Source organism: Piliocolobus tephrosceles, chromosome 12 (genome assembly GCF_002776525.5).
Source record: "Piliocolobus tephrosceles isolate RC106 chromosome 12, ASM277652v3, whole genome shotgun sequence".
In the NCBI taxonomy this organism is placed as follows: domain Eukaryota; kingdom Metazoa; phylum Chordata; class Mammalia; order Primates; family Cercopithecidae; genus Piliocolobus; species Piliocolobus tephrosceles.
The window spans coordinates 24,757,962-24,781,359 of record NC_045445.1 but is presented as its reverse complement, the minus strand read 5'-3'; the positions used below and the strand labels follow the sequence as shown (position 1 = coordinate 24,781,359).

General features: G+C 46.8%; 1 protein-coding gene across 1 annotated transcript in view; it reads left to right on the top strand.

The window, feature by feature from the left end:
- The first annotated feature begins 21,814 nt into the window (after nucleotides 1-21,814).
- Nucleotides 21,815-23,398, top strand: part of XPNPEP2 (X-prolyl aminopeptidase 2) — a 30,714-nt gene continuing 29,130 nt past the window's right edge. The window contains exon 1 of the mRNA XM_023198830.2: nucleotides 21,815-22,092. Coding sequence (XP_023054598.1) covers nucleotides 22,044-22,092 — 49 coding nt within the window. The 5' untranslated portion in view covers nucleotides 21,815-22,043. The remainder of the gene's footprint in view (nucleotides 22,093-23,398) is intronic.

The window sequence follows — 23,398 nt, the reverse complement described above, 5'->3', positions numbered from 1 at the left end:
CTTGCTTGAATTCACACCTTTTCCATGCAAGAAATTCCTACACATCGTTCAAAATCCATCTGAAATGTCACTTTTTCTGTGTAGTCATCTCTGACCACCCAACAGGGTTAAGATGGATGGAGGTGTTATCGGTGGAGAGTGTCCATGTTCTTGGTGTTTTGAAAAAAGAATTGGACAAAACACGCAAACAAAGCAGGAAAGAACGAAGCAACAAAAGCAGAGACTTACTGAAAACGAAAGTACACTCCACAGCGTGGGAGCGGGCCTGAGCAGCCACTCAAGGGCCCAGATACAGAATCTTCTTGGGTCCAAATACCGCCTAGAGGTTTCCCATTGGTCACTCGGTGTTCACTTCATGTAAATGAAGTGGGTCTGCAACCAGTCTGATTGCAACCAATCAGAGGCTGAAGTGAAATTACTAAAGGCACACTTTTATGCAAAGATCTGATTGGTTGCAAACAGCAACCAATCAGAGACTCAAGTGAAGTTACAAAGTTGCACTTCTATGCAAAGGAAGACTTGGCCTGCAATCAGTCTGATTGTTTGTGGACAGCCTACGGAGGCTGAAGTGAAGTTTCAAAGTTACGCTCCTTTGCAAATGTCTAACAACCAATCAGAGGTACTTTCAATTTCCCATCGGCCACGCAGAAAAGGTGGGGGCTTGCAAAGGGAGTAGCCTCTGGTCCTTTTGTTACTTAGGCATGGAAAGTTAGGGTTCTCCTTTCAATTTAGTTCTACGAACTCAGCGTGAAACTGCCTTAGGTTCCCTGACTCCAGAACCTATTATCCTGCCTCAGAGAGGATGATCCCTCTTCAGTGACCCACAAATCTTGGGACATACTTTTTATGGCTGTGACTCTTGGTCAGAAGTGGACTGTTGGTACCTGTCTGGGGGCTTTCCTTCATATCTAATTGCAAATTCCTCCAGGGCAGGGACCATACCTTCTTCAATCCAGCACCTAGCACAGTGCCTGGCAGCATAATAGGCTCTTGATACAAGCTGTTCAATGAACGAATGAATCAGTGAATGAATCTCTTCCCCTTTGGGGACTCTTTAGTGGGAGCCTTCATTGAAGAGTGGTTGCACCACAGAGTGACCTATAAGCAAAAAAATTTAAGAGCTGGGACAGCCTGGGTGGGGGGATGTTATTTGGTCAGGGAAATATTTTAACCCCGTAGATTATGTCCCTGAGGTACTTCAGCCTATCCAGGACTTGTATTTATGAGATGGCCAGGGTCAGGGCTCATTCTGTGATCAAAATTAGGTGTTAAATACCCATTATCATCACCATCATCATTATCCTTTATTGGACATTTATCATGTGTCACATGCTGGTATAAACGCTCTTGTATATTAGCTCATTTAATCTGCACAGTAACTCTGGGAGGAAGGGGCTGTTGGGTTGAACCATAAGAAATTGTCAATATTCAATCTTTTTTGACCCACAAAATAGCATTTTCATATGGTTCAACCTAATGTTACCAAATTCTTTTACCAAGGTTCAAGGAGGTGAGTCCCTTGCCCAGATTTCAATGTTTATCTCTCTGACTCCAGAGCCCTTTTGCTATTTTCCCTACATTGCCAACTTCTATCAGTTGTAAAATCCCTGCTATAAGCCAGTCCACAGGGGCTAATAAGTCGGACAGGAGCGAGACTGGCTAGGGTTTCAAATGCTCTTTTGCCGCGGGGAATGAGCTGACTTGGTCTGAAAATGTTAGTCTTTTAGCAGTCGTGTTTCCAATTTCTTTTTAGTCTCTCACTCATCCAGAATCCACCTCCCTCACCACACACACACACACACACACACACACACACACACACAGAAGAGTCAAGCAGCTGACTCACACACCATGCCGCAGTTGCCTTGACTTTGTTCACGTAGGCTCAGCAGCTTGAGACTGCAACCCCAGCATCGGCAGTGTCCTCAGTTGGCACCCGGAGGAGCTATTGCATTCTCCCCTTTATTGTGGAGATGATTGGAGCAGGTGCTCTTGTCCTGGGGGAAGACAGCCATTGAGATTGGCAGAGGCTTAAGTATGAAGTCAAAGGCAATACCTGATATCAGAAAAGGCCCAGGCAGCAGTGGGGAAGTCCTACCAGCTGGATCTTTGAGCCTTGGACAGAACCAGCAGCAGGTAGGGCAGACCCCAACCCCACTGATATCTCTGCTGCTCGCTTGCCAAGTCCTGTGAGCTGCCCACTGGGGAAATAGACCTGGCAGTGCTGGAGGCTGGGGAGGGAGAGACATATAGTACAGTAAGCAATGACCCCCCAGGAGAGGCTCACAGTGATCCCCACCCCTTCACAGTGTGAGTGCAATGACAGAACATTGTCCGGATTGGGGATGGGCAGGAAATAGAGGCCAGGGAAATGCACATACTCAGAGCCTCAGACATCAGGTGGGCCTGAGAGTCCTGGCTGAGGAATTGGGGGGTGAGTCTGGACATGCAGGCAGACTTCCCATGATATTCTACCTTGAGATGAGTGTGGTCAGGAGGAGAGTCCAGGTTGGCTGCGAGGTAGATCTGGGGCTACAAGCCCTGGGCCTCAGGAGAGAGGAACCGGAAGGGCTTCCTCCAAGAACCCCAGAAGCGTCTGGCTTTTCCGGGCATAACTAAAAAGAGAAGCAGACAGCCCCAGGATCTTACTCAAAGAGAGCTCAAAGGCTTGCCTTCCTGTTTCTTCTCTCATGAGGGGGCAGCCTGAGATGCCACAAAGCACCCCGGGCTGGAAGTTAGGAGGCCGGAGTGCTAGTCCCATCCCGCCGGCCAGAGCCCTCCTCTCCCTGGGCTTTAGTGTTCTCCATCTGCACAAATGATGAGGCAAGATGTGTCAAGTGGGGAGGGCAGTTGGTTCTACCGGAATCATGGTTTTCAAACTTTGCAGTTTGGAACACATTTTTAAAACAAAATCTAACAGGGCAGCTCAACATGTAAGGTGGCAGATGAAAACAGAGTTGCTCTCAGCCTATTCTTCTCCCCAGAGGCTCCCCTAGAACCTCCATGGTAGCCCAGAGCCCCTTTTAAAGACTGCTGGGTTAGAGAGGTGGGCCTCCAACTTGAGTGTGCACCAGCATCACCTGGAGGGTTTGTAAGAATAGATTGCTGGGCCCACCCCTAGAGTTTCTGACTGTGTATATGGGATGGAACTGAGAATTTGCATTTCTAACAAGCACCCAGGTGATGCGGATGTTGCTGGTCCAGGGACCACACTTTGAGAACTATTAGGTTACATTCTACCCGAGGACCTTCCTGTGATTCCTGTCCAGTCATTCAATATTTACATTACTCCACCTCAGATAGATTTTCTGTGATATAAAGCATAGGAGAGCACCTGGTATTGTCCATGGCATATAGTAGGCACTCAGTCAAAGCTGGTAGGATCCACTCTAAATGCTCTGCCTAAAAGTCTGTTTAGGTGTATAGTCATGCTAGCTACTGGTCAAGGAAATCACAGAAGCAGAAGCTTTTCTTTTAATAAGTTTACAGTCTGCCATGGCGCCTCCACCCACCAGGAAATAACACCCCCACTAATTCCATCATTAGAAGTTACTCCATGTTAAACATTATCCTTTCCAGATATTCCCTTTTTTTCCAGGTAAAACCCCTGGGAAGGGGTAGTTGTTCAGTCCCTGACCCCTCAGCCTTTCTTAGATGTTTTCCCCATGTGGAGGTGACACAGCTCTGATCCTCTAGGACTTCTTCCAGGGCAAAGACCTTACCTGTATCATTCTCCCCCACATACCCCATGGCTCCTAGCCCAGTGTCTGGCACAGAGTGGGCACTCAGTACAAGTTTGCAGAAAAGAATAAAGGAAGCATGTGGGCCCCAACTTGACCCAGCCCACGTAGGCCACCTGCACCCCCATCATGGCTAAGGCTGCCTACTGGGGAACTTTGGAGGGCATATGGGGAGGGCAGGTCTCCAGTCACACGCACCTGGGATTGCTGCCCAGGAGGTTTTGCAAACTGGCTCCAGGAATATTCAGGGCCTCCCATTCCCCACATCCTCCTTTTCAGCCTCACCACGTTCTTAAACAAATTGGCACTGACCCTGGTGACAGACTCGATCATTTCCCTTTGCTTCGTGATTGTGTTAAGTGACTGCCAAAGGCCTGTTCCTGAATAGTCAGCACATTCCTCAGGACGGCGAGTGGGAGCCCATCTGCTCCTGGAGCGCTTCCTTTCCTTTATTGTGCTATTTTGGCTTCAATTTCCCATTTGGACAGGAGCATCTTCCAGCCTGTGGGGAAGGGGAGAGGGTGGAGAGGAGTGCCACAGTCTTCCTTCATTTCTCACTCATCTCCCTGGTTTCTCTGGAAATAAATCAACAAATATTATACTACGTGCCTGGCGCTGCTCTTAGTTTTCCACATGTATTCATGGAGTTAATCTTTACAACACCACTATGAGGAAGGCACAAATATTACCCCCATTTTCCAGATGAGGGAACTGAGGCTGAGAAAGGTAAAGTGACTTGCCCAAGGTCACACAATATGTGATAGAGCTGGGATTTGAACCTAGACAGGTCTGGCTCTGAAGACTGAGTTCTTACCCATTGGCTCTACCACCTTGCAGGGTATGGATTCTCGAGGCTGTGGATCTGGGCCCAGTGGTATCTGAGGCCATGGCCCTTTCCCTCTTCACTGTGTCTCAGCAGGATCCAAAGTCACTTGGATTGAACACAGAATTCCAGCCAGGCGCGGTGGCTCACATCTATAATCTCAGCACTTTGGGAGGTTGAAGTGGGAGGATCACTTGAGACTAGGAGTTCAAGACCAGCCTGAGCAACATAGCAAGACTCCAATATTACAAAAAAAAAAAAAAAAAAAATTAAAATTGGCCAGGTGTGGTGGCGTGTGCCTGTAGTCTCATCTACTCGACAGGCTGAGGTGAGAGGATGGCTTGAGCCCAATACTCCAGCCTGGACAACAGAGCAAGACCCCGTCTCTTAAAAATTTTTGAAAGAAAACAGAATTCCTTGCAGATCAAAAGGTTTTCTTCATCCCTTGCCACTGACCCACTCATTTAATGCAACATTTGAACTCACAGATGCTATACCAATGTAGACTCTACCTTCGGGTTATAAGGGGCTGATGTAGTAATGCTAAACAGCTCATCGTGTGCTCTTCTCGATGTACCTTGCCTCATTTATGTCTCACATCAACTCTAAAGCAGGTTGTAGGGAGAAGCTGAGGCTCAAAGAGCCCCCAGCCAACCACAGACCCAGCATGTGGGCAATTCATTACTACACTAGATGCTAAACAGCCAGGTAGCTTTCGCTAGGCGTCAGGTGTTGTCTGAACACTCTCCCTCATTGATTCATTCAACCCTCATAACAATCCCATGAAGTAGGTACTATTATTATCCCTATGTCCCTATTTCACAGATGAGGAAGTTGAGGCACAGAGAGGTCAAGTAACTTGCCTGAGGTCACACAGCCAGAAAGTGGGAGATTTAGGATTTGAACCAAGTCTGTCAGCTTAGACCGTTGGGTTCCTAGTGTATGCTCCTAACCACTACACTGTGTTACCTCTTGGCACTGAGGTCACCTCCGGGCACTTGAGGTACCATGATACGATAACCTCCTCCACCTCTTCTCCTTGTCTTCCTGCCATTTCAAATTGACTTGGTATTTCCAAGAACCATAACTCTCAGAGGTTCTGGAGTTCAAATTACAGCACCGCACTCGCTAGCAGGGTGACCTCTGTTTCTTTCTGTACCTCAGTTTCCTCATCTGTGGAAATAATATGGTAATGAGCCCATAGGGTGGTTGTGAGCATGTAGGTCAGGCACAGTGGATTCCCCCATCACCACCACCACCTCCTGTTGCATCTTCTCCAGCCCAGCCCCAGCATCCTGAGGGGGGAAATGGTGCTTCACGCCCTTTCACTTATCAGTCTCACCCTCCGTGTCTGTCTCTTCCTGTCTCAAATGAAAAGCAGCCTTCAGTTACAGATTCCCTAGCCTTTTCAAAACTTGGTGATTACAATTCCTCCCAGGGGATCAGAGAAACCCATTTCCCTAGCATTCTAAGCAGGAATTCTATTGTCATTTGTTAACTCAAACATGGCCAAAGTGGCCCAGCCCATCTCCTTTCTTCCACACCCATAAGAGACATAGAGAATAGATAACTTGACTGGAACAGATCCCAGCAGCACCCCATGGCCAGAGTCCCTGAGAAAGAAATTCACAGCAAGGAAAGGCACCCATTTCAAATAATTATTTGGAATCTGATGATTCCTTGAAACATCAGTGACTGTGCAAGTGAGCCTCTCCCTCTTGTCATCTTTACAGAAAATGTTGAGGTACTAGACAGGGAATATAAATTTTCCAGTATCTTTCCCTATCTTCCTAAGTGTCCCTGTCCTATAATCCCAGTCTTGCCTAGTTGCTGCTGGTGTCTCATGTCCTCAGCTCAGTGGGGTAGAGTATAGCGCTACCTATAAGCAGGCAGATAGGATTAGAAAACAAAGTCCCCTTCACTTAGCTCTTCATCCACAAAGCAAGCTCTAACCCTGGCCACTGACTGAGCACTAACCCTAGCCTAGAATGTTCCCTAAACCTGTTCAAAGAATGAGCCTAAACCTTGGTAACGGACTGCCCTTAATATCGTTCACAGACTGAGTATATAATTGCAGAGTGAAGAAACTCCAACCTGTAGAGGTAAAGCGACTTGGCCAGCATCACACAGAACCAATCCTCCATCCCAGCCATATACTGACCATGAATTTTAGCCACTAAGAACAAGATTTCAAGCGTGTGGATGTATCAGTGCAAGTGACCTCTACTACTAAGATTCCAACTCAGAGACAGGTGAGTGAGTGGGCACCAGATCTTTGTCTCTGAGGGAGATGTCACCGTTCCAGTCTTCATGGAGTACTGGGGCTATTAAAAAGAATTCTTGCCTAGGGAGAGTGATTTGTATGATGAAAGAAATCAATAAATTGCTATTGAATGCAGTCCAACCTCACTCAAACTAATTGGAGGTAACCTTTCAAATTAGTGAACCATTGTATTGTAGGTTACTTGCAAAGAAATGAAGCTTATTGTTTTGAATAATTCACAGTAGCTCCAAGTAAGCTAACAAACTGTAGCTTAATCGAGGTCTTAGGAGACTTGCCTTAATGAAATGAAAAGAATCCCCAGCATCAATCATTCGTATGCAAAGCGTCCTGCCAAGGAAATGATACAGTTTGCTGCCTTGAAGTATAGAAACTCAGTGCACAGAGTCCATTTATTCAGTTCATTTATGACTTTGTTGAGAGTGAACAAAGTCAAGACAGATAGGGCCCAAGCTATCCCCATTTGGTACTCATGGAGTGTCTTCTAATGAGGTTTTACTGTAAAAGGAAACAATCGGAGAGCAGCAGGTGCAATCCATCCACTGATGAAATAAAAGATGGTTTTGGAATACTGTCACTTCCTTTTATTTTTTTTTCCTAAGAAGACATTAGAAAAAAATTTACCAACTCAAGTCAAGTACCTCGGTGCTTTGTCAAAACCCGGAACAAACATTAAGGGGAAAAAGCTCTGAAGGTCGAGGAAGGGAAATAAACAAGAAGAGTAAGTAAAGCATGAATCATCCATTACCACCTGATGGCTCCTTAAAAATAAAAATAAAACTATGCAAGGAAATAAGAGTCCATGCCACAGTCAGGCATGTTGATAGGGAACCTGGCATGGACTCTTATTTCGCAGAAAGAACTGACCTTTGGCTTCTGATTTGGATTGCCTTTTCCTCAAGGCCTTGCAGAGCACAAGGTTAGATGATGCTCACCTAACACCAGTTCCCACTTCTTTCTTGGGCACTATGAGTGGAGACAAGAGAAGCAATTTTATTTTCATGTATTTAATTTAATTACCTCACCTTGTTTCCCAAAGACTTTGAGGTGATCAATGACAATGAAAAAATAGTGACAAAATAAAAACAGAGAATTAGGACCAGGGAAAATATTAACAGAAAGTTTAAATCAAGAGTTAAAGACCTGAAGGGTCACACAAAGTTGCACTACAGGTTTCTAAAAAGAGGCACAGTTGGAATTCAAACCAGTTCAGTCCAATGGACCACCTTCGGGAGGAGCACAGGATCCCCAGATGGACCTATCTATAAGTGTGATCATGGGCTAGATACCCAACTTCTCTAAGCCAATTTCCTCATCTGAATGATGGGCCTAATCAATATGGTCTATTTCATAGGCTGTCATGAGGACTCAACGAGATGGTGTCTTTAAGCCACTGAGCTCCACTGTCTAGCAGAGAACGCACGCTCAATAAATGGTAGCTATGAGAACAGATATGAAGTCTCCCACGATGCAATACAAAGTATTTGCCCATAATGGCATGTCATTTAATCCTTGCACCAGCTCAGGCCTTGGGCCCAGGATCACAGAGAAGGGAGAGCGAAGGAAGGAGGGAGTCCTTGGGGAAGCTTCCTACAGAAGGTGGTACCCCAGTTGGAGCTTCCGTAGGATGAGTAGGATATGAGGAGATGGAGCTACAGGTGAAGAATGAGCTGGAAGTGTATGGGGACAGTAAGAAAACCTACTAAAGCAGATGGCCAGGTAGGAAATGAGGTTATAGAGAAGAGGATAGGGCAGGATGGGCTCATGAACTTGCTTGAATCGGGCCAGATGGTGAAGGAATGTGGATGTCATTTGACAGGAAATGGGGAGTCATTGAAGGATTTTGAGCAGGTTGAGCAGGGGAAGGATGTGACATGTTTGAAGGGATGTTTTCAAAGGTGGAGTCTGTCTGCTGCTGTCTGCTGTGTGCAGGCTGTGGTGGGGGTTGAGAGAAACAGAGACGGGCAGACCAGCTGCAGTAATCCAAGGAAGGGACATGATAAGAGCTCAAGCTAAGGCAATGGTGACAGAGAAGATGGGCGGTTTCCAATTTCAGTTAGGGGCACCTGAGAGGGATGATTTGACATACTTCCTTTCTAGACTCAAAATTCCTTGAGTACAGGGACCATGCTCTCCTTGTTCATCACTGTACTCGTAGGACCTAGCAAAGTGCTTGGCGCATAGCAGGCGCCCAGCAAGTGTTTTACGAATGAATGAATGAATGAATGAATGAATGAATGAATGAATGAATGCCTCTATGCAGACAGACACTGAATAAGAGTGGTTGCTTGCTCAACAACAAACAATAGTACAAGGAAAACAAAATAGAGATTTTAAAAAAAATCACTTTAACTGACTTTCTTTCACCGTCCCTGGACTACAGCAACAATGTGGTGTAGGAAGGCAGCCCAGCAGAAATCCAGAGCTGACTGGGAAAGAAGCCCTTTAAAGCAGAACCTGTATCAGCAGTGATGCTTTGTAGGAAGCATGCCAACCATATGTCCCCTGGACAGTTCACACAGTGTAGAAACACCACAATGCAGGTAAATTATAGATAGGAGAAGAAAAATGGCAGTATTTACCTCACAAAAGGATTAACTGAGGCTCCATTTAAAGTGGCAAACTGCCTTTCTAGTGTACTTATTTTGAGACCAGGACTTGACTTACTGAAACTGGGTTCCCATCCAAGACAATATAGAGTAATTGTCTATACTGGTAAGAGCCTTGATTTGGGAGTCCAGAAACCTAACCTTTGACCTAGGCAAGTAGCAGAATGTGGAGGTTACGTTCATAGACCCTGGAATTGGGCTGCCTGGATTTGCATCCTGGTGCAACACTGACTGGCTGTTTGGCCTTGGGCAACTGGCTTAGCCTTTCTGAACTTCAGTTTCTTCCTCTGTAAAATGTGATGATACAACACCTGATTCTGCCTCGTGAGGTTATTGTGAGGATTAAGTGAGGTAATGCATGGAATGTGTTCAGCAATAGCTAGAAGGTTTCAGTAAGTATTGGCTTTCACTCTTAATCCTAACTATATGACCTTAGGCAAGTCACTTCCCCTCTCCGGGCCTTGGTTTCCTCATGAACCTGAAGCTTCTTTCAGTCATGCCTTAGGGGTGTGGCCCCTACCTGTACTACAAACTCATCATCTATTACACATAAAAGCATCTCCACCCTCTGGGGTCCCCAGTTGATAACTCTGCCCATAGAAGGACCATTGGGATTCCTAGAAATGAGCAAAGGCCCAAATAGACAAGACTAGCATAGACTCATTTTTCTTAGTGTATTTTGTAAAAGTTCCAACTCACTCAGCTCCCACCTCTAAATTTTAGCCCCCTCTTTTCCTCCCAAGCAGCCTTGCTTCCTTAACCATCTTCATCCCAGGCCCTAAGGGAAAGGATGCTGAAGAGCACTGCTATCCTCTGGACAGCTCCCCCAGTCAAATCCCCATTTGGATCCCAAGTTTTTCCTTTAGGTTTCTCTTCCCCAACCCCAACTCCAACCCAGGAAACTGCAATCACACCAACCTCTGCTGCCCTCTGCTGTCAGGTTCCAGATGTGCTGGTTCCAGTTGGGCCAGTTGTGTCAGCTTCCAAGGACCTGTCAGTTTTTCCAGGCCCTAGCTGCCACTGTTACCTCAGGAATACAACTCAGATGTCCTCTGCAATATCCGTGCTCTCCCTTAATCTGGACAAACGCACAGTCTTTCCTATTCAGACTCGACAGCCAAGCCACATCTGGTGTAGTCCATGAGTTCAGAAAAGAAAGGAAGCTGCTAGAGCCATCCATATTCTCATCTAAGCCCCCTTCTCAAACATTCTGCAATCATTTATTAAGCATTTGCTGTGTGCCAGGCACTGTGCAAAATTCTGAATATGCATTCTTATTGAATCCTGGCATCAACCTTCCAAGCAGGTAAAATTATTATTATTACTTCCATTTTAAAGATGAAGAAACTGAGACTCAGAAAAGTGAATGTCTTGCCCAAGGTCACAGAGCCAATGAATGGCAGAGATGGGACAGAAAAACAGATCTACCTAACCCCAAAGCTGGTGTTCTTACCACTGGCCATAGTGTGGAGGGTAGCTTGGAGGGGAAGAGAGTGAAAGCAGACTAATCATTTAGGATCTATGGTAATAGTCCAGGGCAGAAAGCAGAGGAAGTGATGATCTTTAGATACATGTAGGAGGTAGACTTGACAAGACATGGTGTCAAGGCAAGGGGGAGGGAGAGGTCTGCAATGACCCTCAGAATTCTGGCTTAGGCAACTGGGTGGACAGGGACATGTTGCAGCATGGAGGAAATGAAGAGATCCATTTTGCACATGTGGAGTAAGAGACATCCAGGTAGGGAAAGTAGGGAAGGTCAGTAGGCAATTGGAATTTTTTTGTTTGTTTGATTGTTGTTGTTTTTTGTTTGTGTGTTTGTTTGTTTTTGGACGGAGTCTCGCTCTGTCGCCAGTCTGGAGTGCAGTGGCACGATCTTGGCTCACTACAATCTCTGCCTCCTGGGTTCAAACGATTCTCTTGCCTCAGCCTCCTGAGTAGCTGGGACTACAGTCAGGCACCACCACGCCCGGCTAATTTTTTGTATTTTAGTAGAGACAGAGTTTCACCACATTGGCCAGGATGGTCTTGATCTCCTGACGTTGTGATCCACCCACCTCGGCCTCCCAAAGTGCTAGGATTACAGGTATGAGCCACTGCGCCCGGCCGGCAATTGGTTTTATGAGTCTAGAGCTCAGGAAAGAGGCCTGGGCTGGCACCGACTTGGATATGGGTGAGAGTTGAGTGCAACTCATCAGAAGAGAAGAAGACTGAGGCCAGGACTTCAATATTTAAGGGGAAGAGAGAATAAAAGAAGTGTAGGAAAAAGTCTAAGAAAAAGTAGGCACAGATGTAGGAGAAGAACTAGGAACAATTGTCAAGGAAGTCAAAGAAAAGGAGAGGTTCAATGAGGGAATAGTTCTGCTAAGTCGACTACCACGGAGAAGTCATTGCCATCAAAATGGCCCTTTAGATTTGGGAAGTAGAAGGCTGTTCTGGTTATCTATTGCCATGTAAAAAAACAAAAACAAAAGCAAAAATCTTAGTGGCTTAAAGCAATAAAAATCATGGTATTATCCTATCATCTCTCATGGTTTCTGTGAGTTAGGAATTTGGGGTTGGCAAGGAATCTGGCTCAGGGTCTCGCCTATTGTTGCAGTCAGAGAGGGGCTGGAAGCTAGAACATTGGGTGGCGGGGAGCTGGGGGCTGGCCTGGGGGCTGGCTGGCCTCCTCTTTCTCTCTCTTCCTGTGGTCTCAGGGCCTCTCCATGCCACCTCGCTGCAGGGGCTACTCTGAGCTTTCTCACAGTCTGGAGGTCTCCAGGCAGTCGACCTGCTTGTATGGCAACTGAAGACTGAGAGAAAGGGTCCCATGTGCTATAGACAGAATGCTCGTGTGCCTCCAAATTCATATGTTGAAACCCTAATCCCCAATGTGATGGTATTTGAAGATGGGGAAGTTTGGGAGGTGATTAGACGTCATGAGGTTCCAGCCCTCCTGGTGGGATTTGTGCACTTATAAGAAGAGACCCAAGAGCCCGCTTTCTCTCTACCCTCTCCCTCCCTCTCTTTCCACCTGTCATATCAGGACATAGCAAGAAGATGGCCATCTGCAAACCAGGAAGAGTGTTCTCACCAGACACCTGATCTGCCAGCACCTTGATCTTGTACTCCTCAGTCTCCAGAACTGTGAGACATAAATGTTCATTGCTCAAGCTACATCCGTGGTAATGTGCAACAGCAGTCCAAACTAATATACCATGTTTCTGTACATCAGCAATGACAAATCCAAAAGGAATGAAGAAAACAATTCCATTTACAGTAGTACGTAAAAGAATAAAATATTTATCAATAAATTTAACCCAGGAAGTGAAATACTTGTATACAGAAAGCTACAAAACACTGCATATAGAAATTAAAGAAGACCTAAATACATGGAAAGTTCACTTTCACCATCTGCCATTGGTCAAAATACTCATAAAACCCTGCCCAGTTTCAAGGGGAGTGGACAGAGACATCCCCTCAACCTGCCACTTCTCAGTAGCGAGCACCACAAAGGTCATTAATGACCCTAGCAAGAGCTCCTTTGGTGGAGTGGTCAGGCTCAAATCAGACCACTGTGGATGAGGATAGGGGTAGACAACTTTACATAAGGGCATACAATACCTGGATCAATGAAAAGACAAGGTATATTCCAGGATGTTTTTAAAAACTCAGACATTTTCCCCAGATTAATCCAAATGTCTAATGCAATCTCAATTTGAATCATAACAGGAATTTGTATAGGACTTGATAAGCTGATCTTGAGATCATCTTAGAGAAGGAAATATGCAATATGGCAGAGAAGTGTTTGAAAAATGGGCAGGAAGTCTTCCACTACCAGCTATCAAAGCACAACACAAGCTATAGTAATTAAGGCACTGTAATGTTGGCACCGCAACATAGATCAATGGAACAAAAGAGTCTAGTACAACCCCATGTATAGGTGAGACTATAATATACACTACACAAGGCATTGAAAATCAAGGAAGAAAACGTATACCTGTCAATAAATGGTGTCGGGACAATTAGTTGTCAAATTGGAGGTGGGAGGGTTAGGGCGCAATATTCTTGAATCTGTACCTCTTGTCATATCCAAATACAATTCCCAGATGGATTAATGAGCTAAACACATGCGCACTCACAAAAAAAGTATATGAAACTCTCTAAGAATATATAGGACAGTATTTCCTTGTTAAGTAAGTCACAAGTCCTAGAAATTATAAGAGTATCTTGATAGGTTTTTGGCTACACAAAAAAAATTTCAGTCTCTAAAATTAAAAACAAAGCTAAAAGGGAGAAAATATTTGTCAAATAGATAAAGGAAGAATGCACAAAATATATAAAGATCTCATTTTTAAGTTAATAAGAAAAAAAAAAACCCAATGAGAACATGGGCTAATGAAAGGAACGGATACTCAAAGATGAAGAAAAAAATAAAAGGCAAATAAAACATAAGGAAGCATAGTCAACCTTTACCAGCCAGCAGGTAAACACAAAGCAGCAAGAGACCAATTTTCACCCATAAAATTCGTAAAACCTTAAACCATTGATGTTATCCAGTGTTGATAACGTTATGGAAACAGCTATTTTATTGGTAGAACTGTGAACTGCTACAGCTTTTCTTGGAGGGCAGTTTGGCAGAATCTACTGACATGACAAAATTGTGTGCTTTTCTACTTCTAGATGTGGATCCCAGATCAATACTTCATGTGCATGGATTTTCATAGCCCCTGTTTGTAACAATGCAAAGTCAGAAACAACCCGAAGGTCCATCGGTCATGAAATGCAAGCGGGGTAGGGATTTGAGGACAAGGATAAAGGTCTGGAATCTCCCACAAGTGCAATGGAAAATATAGCTGACTCAAGACAGGGAAAAGGATTGCCAAGCAGCACCAAGAGGCCTGCTGAGGTTGGACACCAACAATTTGGAGTGATCCCAACCCACAGGGTTGGGATATATTCTCCTGTACAGAAGACAGATGGTTCAAATGTCCTGGGGTTTACTTATTTATTCAACAAATAGTTATGAATGCCTACTAAGCTCCAGGTAGTGTTCTAGGCCCTGAGATATAGCAGTGGACAAAAATAAACAAATAGATACACAATATAATGTCAGGAAAATACTCTGAAGAGGTAATAATACAGAATAGGAAATAAAGAGTGACAGAGGCACTGTTTAAATAACGAGATCCGGGAAGGCCTCTCTGAAAAGGGGACATCTGACCAGAGGACTAAATGAAGTGAAGGAATGAGCCATGTTGGCATCTGAAGAAAGAGCATTCCTGTTAGTGGGAATGATACATGCAATGACCCTGAGATGGGAGCATGCTTTACTTGGGGATGGACATTGGCAGGATACATAGAGTGGAAGCACAAAAGAACAGAAGAGTTAAATGTGCTAGTAAAAGGGAGGTTGGAGTGATGGGTTATATAGTTTGAGCCAAGTAGAGAGGGAAGGGAAACCAAGGGATGCTGAGAAAGGGAAAGGAAGAGCATAGGGCAAGGGACAGGACGTTTCGGTGAAGTCAAAAGTCAGGTGCAGTAAGAGTGAAGGAGAGAAGCACAGGAGAGTGTGTTCAGAGAATGGGGGGCTGGAGTTCAGTATGTCAAAGGACAGCGATCCCAAGCAGTGGCAAGGCCCAAGATGCTACTTTGGTTGTGGGAGGCTGAGGAGGAGAGGAGGAGTGGAGGAGTGGAGGAGAAAGGGCCTTGAGATGAGGAGCTTTGAACTTGAAGAAGGACATTAGATGGGTCATTGACAGGAACCTTGATATGACTTATGGTAATGGCAGACGTGTTGGGGAGGGGCAGCCATGAGCTAGTTGCTGTGGTCCTTTCCATGACTGGGGAAGTGTTGAAAGGCAGATGATGGGACCTGTGACAAAGGCAGTAACAGAACTAATAGGGGAAGTCAACCTTGCCAGGAAATCAAGGAAAGCTTCTAGACAAAATGACATTTGAGGCAAGACTGGAAGGAAGAGGAGTTCACAGAGCAAAAAGAGGAAGGAAGGGTGGGTATTCTGGGTGAGGAGAAAAGAACAGACAAAGACCCTGTTGCTAGAGGAGACATGGTAAGAGGGACTAAAAGAATGGCATATGGCTAGAGTGGAGATGGCAAGGAGAGGGGCATAAGATGCCTGAGAAGTAAAGAGATCAGGCTCCTGAAGAGGACAGAAGGTTGGGAGAGTGCCCAAAGACCACCAAATGAAGGGTTGAGTGAAATCGACTAGAACCTTGGTGAGCCCCAGTGGTGCTATCGCCATGCATCCTTATGCAGTGCAAGGCTCAGGTTGCTGCTCAGGTTACAGCTCAGGTTGCTGCTTCAGAAAGTGTAAGCTGTAAGCCTTGGCAACTTCTATGTGGCATCCTTATGCAGTGCAAGGTCCCTGAGGGGGCAGCATAGGTTTGTGACATGCCTGGCTGGGCTTTGGACTCAGCCAGGGCTCAGGATCTGACTCAGTCTGTGACCACTGAAGTGAACCAAGCTAACTGGCCTACCCAGGGCTCTAGCCAGATCCACTGGGTCTCACTAGCAAAGTTCCTGAACCATAATCACTGATAATGTTTGAATATATGTCTCTGCCAAATCTGATGTTGAAATGTAATCCCCAATGTTGGAGATGGGGCCTGGGGGGAGATGTTTGGGTCACGGGGCAGATCCCTCATGGTTTAGTGCTGTCCTCATGATAGTCAGTGAGTTCTCAAGTGATCAGGTTGTTTAAAAGTGTGTGGCACCTCCTTCTCCACTCTCTCTGTTGCTCCCAATCCTGCCATGTGAGATGCCTATTCCCTCTTTGCCTTCTGCCCTGATTGTAAGTTTCCTGAGGCCCTCCCAGAAGCAGATGCCAGCACTATGCTTTCCTGTACAGCCCACAGAACTGCAAGCCAATCAGACCTCTTTTCACTACAAATGATTCAGTCTCAGATATTTCTTTATAGCAATCCAAGGTTGGCCTAATACAGAAAATTGATACTAAAGAAGTGTGGCATTGCTATAAAGATACCTGAAAATGTGGAAGCGGCTTTGGAACTGGGTAATGGGCAGAAGTTGGAAGAGTTTGAAGGCCTCCAAAGAAGACAGGAAGATGAGGGAAAGTTTGGAACTTCTTAGACACCAGTTAAATGGTTGCGACCCAAATGCTGTTTGTGATGTAGATGGTGAAGTCCAGGCAGCTGAGGTCTCAGATTGAAATGAGGAACTTATTGGGAACTGGAACAAAGGTCACCTGTGTTATGCCTTAACAAAGAACTTGGCTGTATTGTGTCCATGACCTAGGGATGTTTGAACTTCAGATTGATGATTTAGGGTATCTGGCAGAAGAAATTTCTAAGCAGCAAAACATTTAAGAGGTACCAGGCTGCTTCTAACAATCTATGCTCAGGTGTGGGAGGAAAGGAATGACTTAATGTTGGAACTTTTATTTAAATGGGAAGCAGAGTATAAGAGTTTGGAAAATTTGCACCCTCACTATGTGGTAGAAAAGAAAAGCCCAATTTCAGGGGATGAATTCAAACAGCCTGTGGGGTAACCACTTGCTAGAGATATTTGCGTAACTAAAAAAGTCATTTTGGAAATCTAAGAGGTAACCCCTCCCATCACAGGCTCTGAGGCCAAGGAGGACCAAATGGTTTCATGGGCCAGGGCTAGGGCCCTGCTGCCCTGCACAGCCTCTGGACACTGCTTCTTACATCCTGGCCACTCTAGCTCCAGCCTTGGCTCAAAGGTCTCCAGATACAGCTCAGGATGCTGCTTCAGAAAGTGTAAGCTGTAAGTCTTGGCAGCTTCTATGTGGCATTAAGCCTATAGGTGTGCAGAGTGCAAGAGTGAAGGAGGCTTAGCAGCCTCTGACTAGATTTCAGAAGATGTATAGGAAAGCCTGGGTACTCAGGCAGAGCCTGCTACAGGGGCAGAGCCCTCATGGAAAACTTTGCTAGGACAGTGCAGAGAGGAAACGTGGGGTTGGAGCCCCCATGTAGTCTCCACTGGGGGCACTGCCTAGTGGGGCTGTGGGAAGAGGGCCCCAGTCCTCCAAACCTCAGAATGGTAGATCCACCAACAGCTCGCACCCTGCACCTGGAAAAGCCACAGACACTCAATAACTGTGAGTGGGCCGAACCCAGCAAAAGGTACAGGGGCAGAGCTGCCCAAGGCCTTGGGAGCCCACCCCTTGTGTCAGTGTGGCCTGGATGTGGGACATGGAGTTGAAAGAGATTATTTTGGAGCTTTGACATTTAAAGACTGTCCTGCTGGGTTTCAAACTTGCATGGGCCTGTAGCCCTTTATTTTGCCCAATTTCTCCCTTTTGGAATGACAATGTTTACTCAATGCCTATCCCTCCATTGCATCTTGGAAGTAAATAACTTGTTTTTTATTTTACAGGCTCATAGGTGGAAGGAACTCATTTCAAGATAAGACTTTGAACTTTGGACTTTGGAGTTAATGCGTCAACTCCACAAACTTGTGTTGAGCCCACTCTTTGCTGGGCTCTGTCCTGGACAGGACCTGTCCCGGATCTAAACATTTATAAAAAGCAAGCTCCTGCCCTTGGGGATGGGTGACCTAAGACAGAAGAGTTGTTGAGAAAGAAAAAGGTCAGTGTGAGGCTTTGAAAGTAGAAGCTCCCATAAAATGTTATGGGAGTCTCCAAGATGAATTTGAGGTGATGAGGTCTTGGTAGACAAGATGACTTTTGTGCTGGACTTTGATGGATGGAGAGAATGTGGACAAGAAGAGATGGGTAATGTTAGGGAGGAAGGCCTTGGCCACTGAGCTGAGGAGATTGAATTCTACCCTGAAAGCAGTGGGAGCCATGGAAGATCTTCAGACTGGGGTGACAATGAGGCCCAATGGACAGAGCATGGGCTTTTAAGTTCCCCAGACCCAGGTTTGAGTCCCAGCTCTGCCACAGGTCAGCTTGGACCTGGGCAAAGCCACTTTTTTTCTCCAAGTCTGTCTTCTCTTCTGCTGCTGAGAACCCTGCCTGTCTCCCAGCATGAGATGCTGGAATCTGATGGGAGATTATAAAGGGAATTTGGAAGCAGAGATCACATGCTATGCCCACGAGGCCAAGCGTCCCCAGTCCCTCAGCCTCTGAGGTCACATGAACAGTTAGACTGGGCATGTGCTAGCTCAAAAGTCTCCTTCCCACCTGCAGAACTGCAGAACCTCAGGTATCGTTTCATGATTTCATCCTCAGTAACTTGGGACATCCCCAGGGGATGCTCTGCAGGGCTCATATCCCCCTTGGGTCTCTGACTTTCCTGTTGCCACCGGCTATTCCAGGCCATGGCGCTGTCCACCTGTGCTTCCTCAGGCTGCTTTTCACATTATTGCTGCCAATCTGCCCCTAGACTGCTGTCCTTCCCTGTGACCACCTCCTGCAATGCCATCTCTGCACCTCTACTGCCAAGGTTCACTCCACCTCTCTGATTCCTGGCCTTCCTCCAGGTTCTACCCTTCCCTGGGGCTCCCATAGCAGAGCTGTTTGTATCCCTGGTGCTAGAGCTTCCTGCTTGCTCATCACTTTATGTGCATTTTCTCATTCATACTCATGACATGAGTTGTTATTGTGACCTCATCTGTGATTCAGGACACCTAGTGGTTGTCACCTGGTGAGAGAACATGTAAGTCAGGAAGGTTTATTCTGATGGAAGTCAAGGAGGCTTTGGTGCCCAGAGAGGGCAGGCTCATGTTGGAAGTCAGGGTGACAAGCCTGGGGTGGCATCAGGATGCAAAATAAGAGGCACAGACAGGAGGTACTCTAGAGAAGATCACCTCCGATTTCAGAATTTGGCTTTTAGGCTAGCCTTGGACCAAAAAGTAAAACAGGCAGAAGTCCACTGCCTGAGCAGGCCAGAATGAGACTCTAGTGACGCATGCATCTTCCAAACAACTTTGATGCAAAGACTCGGCCATTCAACCCTCCCCACCTTGAATCATTTCTTTCCACTTCAAGCCTGTTGCCAACTTGGGTTGAAGTCTCCCAACTGAGTAAAGACAGTAGTTTCAAAATAGGGAGATAAGGAAGGAGCTGATGAAGGCAAGTGAAGTTATCTTTGCCACCAGGGCTAAGGCTGGGACCCAGAAGTATGAAACCAGAGGGCTGAGTATTACATGGGGACCATCCCTGGGCAGAGTCCAGAAGATGGGGGTGGAATCCCTGTTTAGTTTGTTTGCTTCAGGGATTGGCCCTTCAGCTCAGCTGATCTTTGCTATAACAACTGCCATTTCAGGAGTGCTGGATGCCAGGGAGAGAAAGAACAAAGTACAGATGAGACTGGCTTTATTTAGTTCTAGTATGCGAGTTAACGAACATTTGTAGAACATTTACTCTTGTCTCGGTGAGGCATGTAGAACATTTACTCTTGTCTCGGCGAGGCATGTTCTGAGAGCATCACAAATATTAGCCCATTGAATCCTCATAACAACCCTAAAAGGTTAGTACTATCATTACTCCATTTCACAGGTGAGGTCACTGGGGATTCAGGGAGATAAAGTCACTTGTCCACGATCACACAGCTAGTGGGTGCCAGAGCTGGGATTGAAACTCAGGCAGATGGCTTCCAAGTCAGTGTTTCAAGGCTCAATTCACTGACAGAAAAACAGGGCTGTGTTTGTCCTCAAAGGCTATCTTCAGGGGTCTTCCCATGCACAATCCCATCAGCTCTGCCTGCTTGCCCTTCAGGATGGCTACTACAGTGAACAGAGGAGGGAGGAGCCTTTGAGGGGGCATTTCCCAGTGCTCTGGTCTCTGGGAATAATTTCATTACCAACTCTGGAAGAGGTGGGAGAGAGGAGCCTGGGGAAAAGGCTGCAGGAGCTTCAGCAGTTATTGAATGACAGCATTCTCAAGTTCTCCTTGTTCCTGGTCTGTCCTCTGAGGCTGTGGGCTCCTGCCATCTGCTTTTATTCCTGAGAATGAAGTTCACTGAGCCGCCTCAATCGTTTTGACTCTGCCCCTTCGGAGACTCCCATGCAGGTCCTCTTTCCCTCTTCAAAATGGCCTATTTTGTCATTCTTGGATTGTTGAAAGTTGCTTTAAACTTGATGTGGACATAAGCAGACTATAAATCTATTAAAAATAGAAACAAAAGGAATGGTGGCCAGGCATGGTGACACACACCTATGGTCCCAGCTACTCGGGAAGCTGAGGCTGGAGAATTGCTTGAGCCTGGGAGCCTGTGGTTGCAGTGAACCGAGTGCCACTGCCCTCCACCCTGGGCAACAGAATAAGACCTTGTTTCAAAAATAAAAATAGAAACAAAAGGAATGGGCGGTTTGCATCTGGGGCCCTCCAGGCTAGGTGAGCACCCAACCCCATTGAGTCTGTTTGTCTCTCTAAAGCATTCCTCTCTGGGACATCGCCTTCCTCGAGCCCAAAGAGCAAGGGTTCTGTAGAGCATTTACTAGGAGCTGCCTTGATGCTGCCCTCTGATTCAGCTGGGCGTGAAGACAAGGCAGGCCTGAGCTTCTCCACTTCCCTCATGGGGAGACACTTCAGGGTAACCAAATCGCTGTTCTAGAAGCTATGGCAGAAAGAGCATTTCCAGTTCACCAAGTTAGTCTTCTCAGAGCGCCCAAACTCCCCTTTCTGGGTCTTCTTCCCTCTTCAGTGGCATCCCTCGAACCCTCCAGATAGGGGCATCTTTGGGCTTTTATTTCCTCCCAGGTGTGAGTGACTCTAACAGCCTCAGTTCCCCAGAGTGCAGGTTCAGAAAATGCAGTGGAATGGGACTCCCCAGATCCCAAGGGAAGAGCTGGCATCACTTCCTCAGAGTGGGCGCTCCTGGGGGGACTCATCCCAGCTCAAGAAAGTAACTCTCCAGTCATAACCAACTTTCCCAAGGGGTACAGTGGGAATTGCCAAGCACTGCAAGAAGAGAGGACACTGGCTTTTCCAGCCAGCCTGGAGGAAGAGGGGGAGGCAAAAAAGGAGGGGGAGGAAAAGGAAAAAGGAGGATGAGGAGGAAATGGAGGAAGAGGAGGAAAAGAGAAAAGGAGGAGGACAAAGAGGGAAAAGGAGGAAGAGGAAGAGGAGGAGGAAAACAGAAAATGAGGGGAAGGAGGAAAAATGAGGAGGAGAAGGAAAAGGAGAAGGAGGAAGAGGGGGGAGGAGGAGGAGCAGCAGCAGGAGGCAAATCTCCATCCCCACAGCAAAAGCAAGTGCTGGAGCCAGAGCCCAGAGTGTGGGAGCTAATGGGAATCAGCTTGCTGGAGGGAAGGGGACCAAATTAAGGAATGGCTGGGGCTGGGCTGCTGAGAGGGGGCTGGGAAAAGCAGGCTGATTGAGACCAGCTGTTGTGCCTCTGTCTCTTGAGATCTTTGGACTCTGCCCAGGATAGCCTCACACCCTATCCTAGACAACTAGGAACTTACACAGTCCGACTCGGGCAGCCCAAAGCTCCTCTGCCCACCCTGGCTCCCAGAGCCCTCCAAAACAAAAGACCAGAGAGGCACTCTCCATCCAGCAGCCAGACGCCTCCTTCCTGACGCCAGCCCCTACCCACTGTCTGCTCGCGCCCAGGAAAGGCCTGAAGGAAGAGGCCAGGGAAAGAGCCCTGCCTCTCTCCCTTGTCCCTCCATCCACCCAGCGCCTGCATCTGGAGACCCTATGGCCCGGGCTCACTGGGGCTGCTGCCCCTGGCTGGTCCTCCTCTGTGGTATGTGCATCCTAGCTTCCACCGGAAGGCAGCTCTGACCTCTCCCCTCTGAGCTCAGAAAGGGTTGGAGTGAGGGTTGGGGCACGAGTCTCTTTTTCTGTTGCTTCCTCTCTCTGACTTGAGGAAGAGGCACCTCAGGGCCAGTGTTGGGGGCCCTCGTGACTTGGATCGAGTCTGGTTTGGCACCTTTACATTCCCCCGTTAAAGAAAAAATATTATTCTGACACTCGTTAAAACGGTAAGGAAAACTTAATTTAAGACTACCGCATTGCAATAGAGGAGAGAGATGGGACTCAACTCTGATTACAGAAAAGACTTCCAGGGATCTGTAGCCAAGGAGCAGAGTGAGGGGGTCAGTGGATGGAAAAGTATTAAGAGGAGATAGCAAGGGTAGGGGGATTCTTGCTAAACCGACTGAACAGGATTCTTGCTGACGGCAGGCCAGAGTGATCAGGTATCAAGGGTGTCTAAACTGACTTAGCAAGAGTCTTGCTAAGACTGGGTGATGCAGGCCTGGCAAGGGCAGGACAGACACAGAAGGCCAAGGTCAAGGCCAAGTGGAGAAGAGGCTTTGGGGGAGCCTAACTAAACTTTGGTCAGGGAGAGAGTCTTCATCACTCCTGCGGCACCCTCTCTGTCCTCAACTAGGTGCCCAGCCCAGTGCTCCCACCTTAGCCTTCCTTTCTTTGTTATCTGTCGGCAGGGCCTGATCAGTCACTCAGTGTCCAGTTCCTGAGCACCTACCCAGAGCCAGGCCTTGTGCCAGGGACCACAGAGTCATTCAGCTGCAGAGCCTGCTCTTGGGAACCCCTGGCCTCAGAGAATAGCATATTCTGGTGTCCAGAGAGACATAAGTTGGCTGTGTCCCGCTTTTTATGTTAGCATCTCAGTGCCAACATTTTGCCAGGGATCTGTTTCTACAGAAATGGGTGTTCATTTTCTTAAATGAACAGTATGGGTCACATCTGATCCTTGAGTTTATGAGACCAAGACAAAATCACGCAGAGCGTTCATGGCGATGAACCCCAGCCACCCTCCTTGCATCTGTAGCTCAACCCACTCAAAAATGTGGCTGGGTGTGGTGGCTCATGCCTGTAATCCCAGCTCTTTGGGAGGCCATGGCAGGCGGATCACTTGAGGTCAGAAGTTCGAGACCAGCCTGGCCAACATGGTGAAACACCATCTCTGCTAAAATTACAAAAATTAACCAGGCATGGTGGCACACACTTGTAATCCCAGCTCCTCAGGGGGCGGAGGCAGGAGAATCGCTTGAACCCAGTAGGCAGAGACTGCAGTGAGCCAAGAT